At 41.9% G+C, this 12,293-nt stretch overlaps 2 protein-coding genes across 2 annotated transcripts in view; one reads left to right on the forward strand and one right to left on the reverse strand.

Moving 5' to 3' along the window:
• Positions 1-3,768, reverse strand: part of ajuba (ajuba LIM protein) — a 10,293-nt gene extending 6,525 nt beyond the window's left edge. The window contains exon 1 of the mRNA XM_007563679.2: positions 1,388-3,768. Coding sequence (XP_007563741.1) covers positions 1,388-2,747 — 1,360 coding nt within the window. The 5' untranslated portion in view covers positions 2,748-3,768. The remainder of the gene's footprint in view (positions 1-1,387) is intronic.
• Positions 3,769-8,820: 5,052 nt separating this feature from the next.
• On the forward strand, positions 8,821-11,319 carry mrpl52 (mitochondrial ribosomal protein L52). The gene is made up of 5 exons (XM_007563681.2): positions 8,821-8,900; positions 9,165-9,234; positions 9,578-9,645; positions 10,972-11,036; positions 11,122-11,319. The coding sequence occupies exons 1-5, from the start codon at positions 8,867-8,869 to the stop codon at positions 11,269-11,271; spliced, it is 387 nt and encodes a 128-aa protein (XP_007563743.1). The 5' UTR covers positions 8,821-8,866; the 3' UTR covers positions 11,272-11,319.
• The last annotated feature ends 974 nt before the right edge of the window (positions 11,320-12,293 follow it).

Here is a 12,293-nt window from a genome sequence, read left to right on the forward strand (position 1 = left end):
CACACACACACACACACACACACGCAGGGGAGGGCTGAGACTTAATCTTGTGTGACTCAGTAATGGCCAGAGCTGTCTTTATATGGAAGCATGTAATTTGTGTTACAGAGGAATGTTTTGACACATAAAAGCTGTGAGGATTCGGCGCATTAGAAACGCAGACGCTGCGGTGAAATTTGCTACACCTGCCTCATCTTTAAAGTCACACAAAAGCTTGTAAAATCATTTATGTGCTACTTTAACTTTGTTTTTTTTTCCTCCTCCCCATTTTTTTTTAAACACACCTTTGACTTCATCTGCGTTTGCCTGGAGTCGCTTTCTGAAGCCCGATCGCTTCTTTTCTTTCCTTGAGCTCGATGCGCTCTGACCTTGCAAGTCTCTGCAGGTTTCTGCGGCACCTTCCAGCGAGCCAATATGCTCCTTCAGCTATTAATCTGTCCATCTCTCCATGCAACCCCTTCATTTAGAGGGAAACCTGTGATCCGACACCAGACGGCGGTAATAACACGGCGAAGGCAGACGCTGGACGACCCAACACACGATTCTGGCAGCAGCGGCTAAAACTGGGGCTGCGGTTTGACTAGAGATGCACCGATTCCAGTTTTCCTGGCCGATGCAGACCGACAATTTTTTCTTTAAGGCCTGAGTTCCCAACTTTCTTTTTTTTTTCTGAAGGAAGATGATAGAAGTTTTGAATGCACCAGGGAAAAAAAACAACCAAAAAAACAAAACAAAACACACAAACAAAAAAAAAAAAGAAATCCGTTGGAAAAACTAGATTTTCTAAGTGTGTGATGATGATTGATGCACTTAAAAGGACAAACAAATGCAGTAGTTTGTAGTTCTGACCCATCAATAAAGTGAGAAACAATAACTACAGTATTAGTAAATAAAAACCATCATCTTCCTGTTTCTGACCAGAGATGCTGATTGGTGCGTCTCTAGATCCGACCGTGTGTTACCAGTATGGATGCACCGATATAAACATTTGGGCCGATATCTGATATTAAAATTACTCTTATCGCCGATAACTGACATACATTTTATTTTTCTAACTTTTCGATGCCTTGGGGGGGAAAAATACAACTGATTTTACCACTGCTTCAGATAATCTACCCACAATCCTTTGCTGCATTGCTATCACATGACCATACAAATGCCACAAGACTAACTCTCTCGTCTCTCCTTCCAGAGACAAGCAGCAATAAGAGTAATATCAGCTCATTTTATTTATCGGCCTGATACCAATATGTTAAAAGAATTAAGAATATCAGCTGATACCGATGTTAGTGCCGATATATCGACCATCTCCAGTTAACAATACTGACATATCATCATGTCTCTTCCTACCAAGTACCTCAAAACTTTAGCTGAAAAATTTTCTCACCAAAGAACTCCTGCCGGTTCTCCGCCGTCTCTCTTCCAGCTGCCCCGGAGTCTTCCTGAGGTCGGACCGGCCCGGTGGCTGACGCCGTCCCTGGTGAGGGTAGAGGCTGATCCTTCAGCCTCAGGCCCTCCAGCAGCCCCCCGCCTTCTCGGGCAGCATCCCTCAAGAGAAGCCGGGTCAGCTCCTCCTGGTAGCGGGTTCCGGGCAGGTCCGAGTACCGGGCCGCCTCTTTCCCTCTCGCCGCCTGCTTGTCCTCCCACCACTCGGGGCCTCCCTGGTAGCAGGCTGCCGCCGGGCTTCCCACCGCCGGTGGGTAGGAGTGGCGGCTGTCATACGGCCCCGGGCGGCCCCCTGTCTCCAGGTACTGAGTCCAGGCCTCTGCGGCGGTGACCCCGGCTCGGCCTGGAGGCCCGTACCCCGCCGCAGACCCTCCAGCCTGCATGGGCTGCTGCTGGACGGAAACAGAGTAGCGGGAGTCGTAGCCCAAGCTGATGCCGCTGGTTCTGTTGCTGCTGCAGCGGCTCCCTATGGGGCTGCCCCCGCCTCCGCCGCTGGCCGTGCTGGAGGCGAAGCTGGACCTGGGGCTGACCAGCACCGACTCTTGCAGGCTGAACGACGAACACGGGCTCAGGGTGGGACCGGGTGGGTAAAACAAACCCACGCTGCCCCCTCCAGGTATATCAGAGGGGCGATGGGGCGGATGGGACAGGGAAGCGGGTCTGGGGTTGTCCCACACTTCACCCCCGGTGCTGAGGCGCTTGTACAACAGGGCCTCTTGCAGGGAGAAGCGCTTGTGCCTCTCGGGTTCAGGGTTGTAGCCCTGCTCGGCCAGCCCCCCTCTGGGAGCTGACCCGTATCCCGGAGCAGGGTACGGCGGCGGGATGGAGTGGGGCGGTGGCTGGGACAGGAGCTGCTGCCGCCTGACTAGCTGCTGGAGCTCCAGCGAGTAGCGCCGCTGGTTCAGAGAGGCCTTGGAGCCCAGCGCCCCCACGGGGTCAGCGTCAGGGGTCAGGCCCAGGTGGGCCTCCACTCCGTCCGTCAGGTAACAGGAGGCTCGCTGCTGGGAGGAGGGCCGCCTCAGTTGTGCCAAGGTGGAGGGATGCAGCGGCTGCTCCCCATCGGCGCCCAGCGTGGAGGACGACGGTGTCGCCGGGACTCCCGCGTCGCCGGCGGTGGAGAACTGGGCGGGCCTGGAGGGCGAGGCGGCCGCGGAGCCGGGAGCAGACGCTCCGGAGATGTTGGCGTTGCTGTTGTTGGAGTTGCTGGTGGAGTCGTGTTTCTTCTTGGAGCTGTTGAACTTCACACTGCCCGCGTCGGTGAGCTTCAGCTTCCCCAGCAGCTTGCTTATAGGCCGGTCCATGATGGGAGCCTCCAGAGTTACAGTGTCTTCCTTTATGCTACAGAGCAATAACTCAGATACAGTGTGAGGGAGATGTACAGCAGAACAAAAGATGCTCTAACACGGCTACACTTGAAATGATTTGAATCAAACTCTAAAAAGATGTTTTAAAAAAAACAAAAACAAAAAAAAAGAGAGAGAAATATTCTTGAAATTACAAGGACAACTTCTATACACGCAATAAATACAAAGCAGATAAATAAAATATATATATATATTCTTAAGACATTTCAAGAGTTTAACATGATTCAACTCCACGTGTGGAAAAACCCACAGACACAGGTAGGCTCCGTGGACATAAAACACAAAGAATTCAAGCCAGTCCAGCCAGGAAATAAGACAAACATGGACACTTCGTCGTGACCTATGGAGGGCTTCCTTTGTCGACCCTCCACATCTGCAAGACTTCACCTCTCTGAAATCCACTCCTCCAAAGTCTTCTCAGTGTCCAGTTTCTTTCTCTTCTCTTTGAAAACACAAAGCGGAGAGGTTCAGCAGGATGCGGACCGTCGCCTCTTCATGTGGGTCCAGTGTAGACGAGAAAATAAACCCGTTTGTGCTCAGATAGTCGACTCAGCCGACGTCTGCCGTTCATCTCATGTGCTCACAGTAAGATTATACTGGCTTTAAAGAGAGGGGAACAGAAAAGATACACACGGGACACTGGCTGGACTCCGTCCGTACGTCCATCCGCTCGGCTCGGCTCCGGCTGCTTTTATCATTCCCGATTCAAAGGGAGAAGAAGAAAAGAATCCGGCTCGGGGACTCGGTGTTAGTAGCAGAGAAGTTTGGGCAAAGAAACGGGAATGATTTGAACCGGCGCTCCGTTACTCCTAGTCTCCCAGCAGACCGGTGCTGAGCTAAAACGAGTCGGTCCAGATAAATAAAATCCCTCCCCGTGAGCACCGCACAGTCCAACAACTTTGTCTCTTTCTTTCCCCTCAAATAATAACTTACCTCCCCCTCCTTTTTTTCACTTAGTTTTTGCTAGCCGTAACACAGAGAGGTATTTCCGGTTAGAGCTTTTCAAAGTAGACATCCTTTGAACAGCACTTAGCTTGAAACACTTAAAAGCGCGGGAAAACGAGTTAGACTCGATTTAACTAAGCATGTAAAAACGTGTCAAATTATTATTACACCAAAAATACAGATAATATCTCAGGTCCTATTTTTTTGTTTCAACTTTTTCCGAGTGTGGTTGATTTTATTTTGAAGGAATGATCTCAAAATGCCGTTATGCTGCTTTGTGCAAATTGACGCGCATTGTTCTTTTATCAGCGGCGGCTTTTTGCCTCCCCCCCACCCCCAGCACGCCGGAACACCTTTTTACGGAGCCCAACAAGTGCCAGGATGAAATAAAAACACAGAGGAGAGAAAATATGCCAAGTCACTTCATATTGTGAACAGGAAGTTAAAAACATGCTCCAGTGGCTCTCATTGTTTTAATAATATTCTCCATGTCAGTAAATATTTACGTGTTTTACCACAATGATGAGCTGAGGTTTGTTTTCAATTTTAAACAGGTCACTTAAGAGTTAAATATGATTTTTGTTTTACACGTGGTGTTGTGATATCTTCTACTTTATCATTTGTAGAAGATATGGTAATAGGTAATACCATAGCTATTACACATCTGTGTGTTGAGTTTACAGAAGTAAGGGGTCGCCCCAAGATAATTTGTTTCTATCTTTGTTTGCACAGTGGCACTTATTAGGCTCCACATACTCACAACTTTAAATTTGTGCTTGATCAGTCACTCCCAAAACTTTCTAGAGAATGTGGACAAGTAAAGCTGATTGAGTTATTAATTTAGCATATGAAATAAAGTACTTCTTCTAGTCTGTGCCATTTTAAATTAACTTCAATGGTCCATGTCTAGCCCCTGATGGAGGTCTAAAGAAGGTTAGCATACATGCCGTAGCCTTTAAAGTCAATATGATGAGCTGTTCATTTTTTAAATTATATATAAACTGTCTCTAACTTCTGTTTGGTGTAGCTGAGCTACAAATTTCTGGCAAAGTTTGGAATAGAGAGAAAAGTGAAAATCTGTGTTAAAAATAAAGGAATCACCATTAGCTTAAGGTGGGAAGAAAAAGAAACCATTGCATTTTTCAAACTGGCATTTAATTTGATAGAAAATGATTTTCTTTTGAACTGATTCATCTTTGTAAACACCCTGAGAATAGGTTTACTAGTTGCATGTTCATCTTTGTTTATCTTGGCTTTGCATTTGGAAAACAAACAGTCATTTCGAGAGCTCATTGCTTCACGGTTAATGCTATGATTGTGATTCATCTCAGGATATGTGGCCTATTGACTCATTTCAAAGTGCAAAATAACTACCAAGCCAGACCACCATAAAAAACATTTGGGCTTTGTTTACCTCATGGAACTATTTTCTGCTGTCTTGGTTGTGGGTTCAGCGATTAACTGTAATATAATAAACTTATGTTTTAAACAAATAGATCCCTTGCTTTGACATTCGTTGGTTTTCTCTAAACATCTCTACTTGAAGGAAAAAACTTTTCTGTCCACGTCAACCGCTGACGCAGACATTTCCTTAAATTGAGCATTTATTGATTGTAACGTTACTGGGAACCTTAAGGAACTTTTTGAAAAAGGTCACCAAATAGAACGAAGGCCTTCTGTGAACCTCTAAGCAGCAATAGTTCTCAGAAGATCAAATTTGGAGAAGTTGTACAAACTATCTTCTTTTAGGGAACATCTAGGAAGTTTTTCCTGAAGGTTATCTAAAGGTTCCTTTTGGGAAGTTGCAAAACATTGAGATGGTTGCCTTGTCAATGCTCAACCTAATTTTCAAGGAAACTTTGAGAAAAAGTTAGTTGAAGGTTCTTCCAGGGACACATGTTGAAAGTTACAAATAACCTTCTGAAAACATTCAGTCGCCATTGTACTAAGCTAACGTCCAAAGAACTTTTAGAAAATATTCCCAACATGTTCCTCTAAGGTTGCAATATTATAGTTGTAGTAAATATTGAAGGGACCTCTGGAAAACATTCTCTGATTATTTGTCCATATTGAAAATAAGCTTCAGAGAACTCCAAGGGATCCTATGAAGGTTTTCTAAAAGTTAGAAAAAGTTGATATCATAAAGGAAACGTCCTCTAATTGTTAACCCTTCATTGAAAGTTCCCTGAGAGTTATACACTTTGCAATCTTTATAGACCCTTTTTTTAATAAAGATTGGGGCTGGTGGATTGAACTGTTTGTGTTCCCTGAATGTTCCTGTAAAGTTTCTTGCTGAGAAGTTACTTATTTACATTTCACTTAATTTCTTAAGTTGTTGTTTAACATGGCACACTGTCATTTTACACTACATTGTTGTGAGTAGTCCCAATTCTTCATCTAATAAATAAAATACACAATATATTTATTCTGAGTTGTTTATTATACAAGTCATGTGGGTTTTAACTTAAAATTTAGAGCAACCATGGATATTTCAATTGAAATAGTTTTTAACCTGTTATAAAGTGTAAAAAACGACAACAAAAAAACAAAACAAAAAAAACAAACAACTAAATTAAATAAACACAGGCTCAAACTGTAACTTTTCCTGTTTAGCTTATTAATTTAAAAAAAAAGAAGAAAAAAAAAAGATTTGAATGTGATTCCCCAGAGACATGGCGTTGTTTAGGCAACGGGACTACTTTATAAGACCAGGCTGAGGAATGCGCGCAGGGACACAGCGGGGTGTGATGGGGCTGGTGGATTTTTGCGGCGTGTCTGAGTTCTCCAAGGACGATTCAGAGTAAACATCCCGCCACTGTGTGAGGGCCACCCGGCATTAGTCAGGCCTGATTCCGGCCGTTTGGTGGCAGTTAACGGACACACCATAACTCAACAAGCGCTGATAAAGTAAAACTGTGTCCGGCCTGGCGTGTTTGAATAGACTTGTTAGCTCTCTGTGTCCCCGGAGCCCCCCTCCAGAACGGGCTTGCGGTTCACCGAGGAGGCAGCGGCAGCCTCTGCCGGCTTAGGCGTTCCTCCCCGGGCTGCGAGTGGGAACTTGTCTGAAAAGCTAACAGAGAAATTCTTCAGGGCTTAGTCCCGGAGCTGCTCATTCAAAAACAGCACTTTGAAGAGCTTCGGGAGCGACAGACCTCTGTCAGTTATTGTTCCAGTACAATTCACTCAAAAACGTAATATTTGCAGATGAAGTACAGCTTCTTCCACCTGCCTGTAGTTCTCTAATTATCTTCAAAGGGCAGTTATGCACGCACAATTTAACCACACACCCTTTCATAATTAAACTTACCAATAGGAATGTTGGGTGTTTTGAACTAGGCATTCATATTCCAGAATGTCAATAAAAAATAAAACTTGCCATTTTAATAACTTCCATATGCATTTAAACTCCAAACACGGTTTAAAAAGAAGCACAACCTATTTAAAGCAGACTAAGCTTTTCATGTCAGTCAGTCAGGACTGCCTAAATGATTTCTATTTATCTATTTGTCTTGACCTTTTCTATGGGACAGAGTTCTAGCTGTTTTTCTGAGGCCTCTCCAAAGTATTAGGCTTACAATCCCAAGCAAAATTGGGGTTAATTTAGTATGTTTGGGGTTATTGTCGATTTTAAAAACCCATTTCGGACTGAGCTTTCACTTCTCGACTGATGTTGTTTCAATATGTTCACATTATGTTCTTTCCTCACGTGTCTATTTTTTTTCTCGCAAATGTCAATGACCTCCATAAGGTCAGCAAATGTACTGTAATAACATGTAAGGAACAGTTATCAGTTTTTTTCCCAGTAATTTCTCCAATGTTTATCTAAGAAAATGTTAACAGATGTAGTAAAATAGGTGGATTTGCATGTTAAACGCAGCTACGTTCAAAGCTGATTTACTGATAAGAAAATAACCACAGATGTGGCACACACCATGTTCAGAGTTAACGGTGCTTCGTTATGTTAATGAGACAACTGACATGTCTGAGTAGGGCAGATGCCAGATCTGGTTTAACTGTGATCGTCAGATTGTGACCACATTCTGTGTTCAATCAGGTCTACATGTGCTAAAAAACAAACAAACAAACAGTTGCTGTGTTTTCTGTTATGAAAAAACACTTAGGTGTCAGAATAACAATGTTTTCTTGGGTGTGTCTTTAAGTTCAGTCTTCTCAGGAGAACATTTAATCTACATTTGAAAAAAGTAGATTAAAGGAAGGTTGTGGACAAAAGTTTGAATGTTCCCTTCATCAACATAAATACGACATTGAGTTTGGTCATTTGATGACGTATTGGAGCTGTTATTTTATTCGGTAACACTTTATTTGAAAGGGGGTGAATAAGACTGTCATGACACTTTCATTAACATGACATAACACCTGTCATGAGCATGAATTAGCCTTCATGAATATTTATGACTGTTGTCATAAAGCGTCATTCGGTAAATTATGACACTTTTAATACAAAGTTGACATTATTCAAAATGTCTTTGTTATGACAACTTGACATTAACCAAGAAATCATTACTGTTTAAATTTTACCTTTAATAACATAAAGTTACCTAATTTTTAAAGTGCAATCAGTAATACTTTTAGAACAAATTGATATCAGTAATGATTTCTTGGTTCATGTCAAGTTGTCATAACAACGACATTTTGAATAATGTCAACTTTTTATTACCGAATGACGCTTTATGACAACAGTCATAAATATTCATGAAGGCTAATTCATGTTCATGACAGGTGTTTATGACAGTGTCATGTCCCCCCTTCAAATAAAGTGTTACCTTTTATTCTTTCAGTGGGATGAATATACAACCTCCAGCTTCAATTAATTTGTATTTGAGTATGTTTGAATTTAATTTGTTATTTTTATGTAAATTTCCCTTAGTGAGAAGCAGTGAAACCATACAGAATTGGTTTTGAAACAGATAAAACAGACTATTATTATTCTTCTGGAACATCCTCAATTCACCGTTTGAATTTGTGTGCAAATTCTAATTTTTGCACACAATTCTAGTTTTTATAAACTATCGTTGAAGTTCCTTGTTGTGTAATAAAATGAGCGAGTCTTTAGCACCCTCTGCTGGTCGGTACTGAGTAGTGCAGACAAGATGGCGGCGCCCATCAGGACTTTGTGCTGTTCAGGTGAGACAGAGGTTAAGCTTTAAATCTCTCGTATGCACTGTCAGCCCAACATTGAAAGAAGCGTTTTGTAACCGCAAACAGTTTTGCTTATCCGTCGTTGCTTTTTCTGCTATTATCTGCCAACAGTGTTGGTTAATTGCTAATGCTAACGTCGATGCTAACCGTTTGACAGCAAGCTTCTACTGATTTGTGTGGGTTTTTTTTTAAACGGGTTGTAAATGGCTTTAATTTGGTGATTCTGGTTTCTTCTTGTTCTTTTCGAAGCCCTGAGACTTTCAGGAAGACATTTCAGCTCCACATGTGGAGTACAAGCTGGACAAAAATGGAGGCTAGAGTAAGTTGTGCAACCTTTGCCAAACTTAATTGAAATGTCCCTAATTTTTAAAGATACAGGTTCAGATTTCCACCAACATTTAACAATGTATTTCTTTACCCAGTTCACTCCTTTCACCGATAAGTTTAACACAATTCGGCCAAGTAATTGCTTTGTAATCTCACTTTGAAGCTCGTTGAAAACACCACTAAGTACACAAAACATCTAGATTAGGTACCGGTTAGTCTGTTGACACCTGTGGACTCAGGCTCGTTACCAATTTAGTTTCTTTGCAATATTTTTTAAGACATTTCCTGTACCTATGATTAGTTGTGTTTAGTTATTTGTGTGCATGTGCTTGCAGACATGGACTGGCCAGAAGTGGGTCTGAATATGGACCAATGACAGATCTGCCTGACTGGTCTTTTGAAGGTACTTAATTAAGAGACCACTGTTTTGTTGAGCTAAAGCTAAACGGAGCTGAGCGCATCACTGTGTATCAAATGGATGATTCACTGTCCTTTCCTTTGCTACTGTGCGCATCTGCAATGTTTGGCTCTGACCCAAAATTGCACTTTTCTGGGATCAAAAAAGAACTGGAACAAAGAACAGGCGGTGATTTATCTATATTGAAAGTCAGCAATTTCATTATACATAAATCACTGTTTAGTGTTTTAAAATGAATCAATATTAATTTTACTGTAAGCTAATGTTATTAAACATTTCAAGTAACAGTCACTCAGCCACAACTATGCAAGTAAAGGGAATTATTGGATGTCCAAAGTCTTGGAAAAGTGTTCATTCCTCCTGAACATTTTCAGATGTTGTCCTGTTACAACTGCAAACTTCAATACACAGCTCTGGAAAAAATGAAGAGCCCACTGCACTGAACCTCACTGAAAACCTCCTGGTTGTTTCACCAATATTGATTCCTGAACTCTTCCTGAGTCAAAACATTAATTTTGTTGTTTCTAAGTGGATATAAACTTGTTTTCTTTGCTATATTTGAGGTCTGAAAACACTGCATGTTTTTCATTATTTTGACAACTTCTCATTTTCTGCTAATAAAATACAAAATTTTTGTTTGTAATTTCAGAGACATGTCAGTAGTTCATAGAATAAAAGACCAATGTTCATTTTACTCAAACATAGACCTATAAAGAGTAAAATCAGAGAAACTGATCATTTAAAGTGGTCTCCTAATTTTTTTTTTCCAGATCTGTATCTTATTGGAGTTTTATTTAATTAGGTCTGATTTAATTTGTTTTCCAGATAAAATCTGTGAACCTGTTTTCGTGTTCACTCTCCTGAGTCAGTACATTTATAGAACCGCTTTCTGCTGCAGTTATGGCTTTTTGTACATCTGGAGTCTGACTTTTTAGCAGAAAAAAAAGCTTTGCCTCAGTCAGGACAGATTGAGAACATCGGTAAACATAAATTTCTCAGCTCAGACATTACCTCATATTCTCAATTCCATTTCAACACATAGACGATTTGATAAACCATTTCATTGTAGTTCTGACTGTATGAGGACGTTGTAAGGTGAGCCTAAGTACCAGTCTAAGGTTTTTTTTTTTTTCAATCTCCTAAAGGTTTTGCCCTGTTTTAGTTCTGTTCAACTTCCAGTTAACTCTGACCAGCTTCTCTGTTCCTCCTGAAGAAGACATGTTTTTCTTGCATCTCCTACTTGACTGTGACAAGCCGGCTTCACTTTGGTCTGTTTCCCATTTGTGCTCAACTTGATCATTCTGCTGACAGACGGACGTCCAGCACCTCCTCTGAAAGGCCAGATTAGGAGAAGACAAGAGAAAGAAACGTTAGCGGTGAGCATCGCCGTTAAAATTTCTCTTATTTGCTGCCGTTTAATTTGAACTTTGCGCTCATCGGTTCTGCGCCGTCTCTCCTCAGAGGCGCATCGTGATGCTGAACTCGGAGGTGGATCATGGAGTAGAGGCCTGGAACAAGAAGCAGGAGGAGGCCAGACGAGCGGAGGAGCACAGAAAGTCTCTTTTGCTCAAACCCAAAGGAAAGCTGCTAACGAAGAAATCCAAGAGTTAGAGAGCCGATTATTCAACACTCTTTAAATAAATGCTGTCTGTTTTGTTATAAGTGGTCGTGTACATTTTTTTGTTTTTCTTGTTTATGGGGAAAAACAGAAATGATGCAACATTTATTAAATTTTTAAAATGTCCTCTGCATCCACTAGATGGCAGCATTCCTCCTGCCTGAACCAGATTGAAACTCTTTGGCTCCAGAGGAGTTCTTGTTTTGCTGGAAAACGAACTGATGGACATAAAGAATCTGATTCACTTTCCAGCTCAGTGAGTCACATGATGTCTTCTGGACGAGATTGTGACTTACAAATTCCTATTCGTTTAAATTTGTGTTGTCTTTTAGAGGATTCAGCTAAAAAAAAACAAACACACAAAACCAAAGCAGCAGAATGGAGCATTTCTTCTGACTGATGTCTGCAAAGACGCTTAACTGCTGCTGGCAGGAAGTTCAATCTGACATTTTCTGGCGTCGATGCGACTCTTTTCGTGAATAAACCCAGAGTGAAGCTGGTAAAATGCATTCTAAGAAACCGACCGTATAAAGGTGGCGTATAATGGAATTGGATCATACTTTTAGCCCTTTAAAAGTTTTCTATAAACGTAAAATGTTCTGTATTTCTGCATAACGCCTAAACGTCTGCGTTTCACGCAAGTCCCGGGAAGATGAAACGAACTAAATGAGTCAGGGGGGCTTTTAAAAGCAGACCGAATTCGGCCATGTTGAGCTAAAGAGAGTGTGATCTTTGCAGAGTGTTTTTTATCGTTCCCTTGAGCAAAATTAATTTCTAAGAATCTATAGAAGAGTCCCAAAAACTGTTGGAGGTAATTGGTTCGGCGTTGAGCGTTCAGAGTTTTTCTTCCACCAATCTGCAGTCAGACCAATGGAGCACAAGTGGAGCGAACTTCGGTTGACTCATGTTTTTCCTGGGACTAAATCAACCAGCTTCAGTCCAGGAGCGTGTTGTGTAACAAGCTTGAGCTCAGAGAGGAACCCTGGCAAACCCCTAAATGAAGCCGTCTCTCACA

The sequence above is a fragment of the Poecilia formosa genome, unplaced genomic scaffold, assembly GCF_000485575.1.
Source record: "Poecilia formosa unplaced genomic scaffold, Poecilia_formosa-5.1.2 Scaffold149, whole genome shotgun sequence".
Lineage (NCBI taxonomy): Eukaryota > Metazoa > Chordata > Actinopteri > Cyprinodontiformes > Poeciliidae > Poecilia > Poecilia formosa.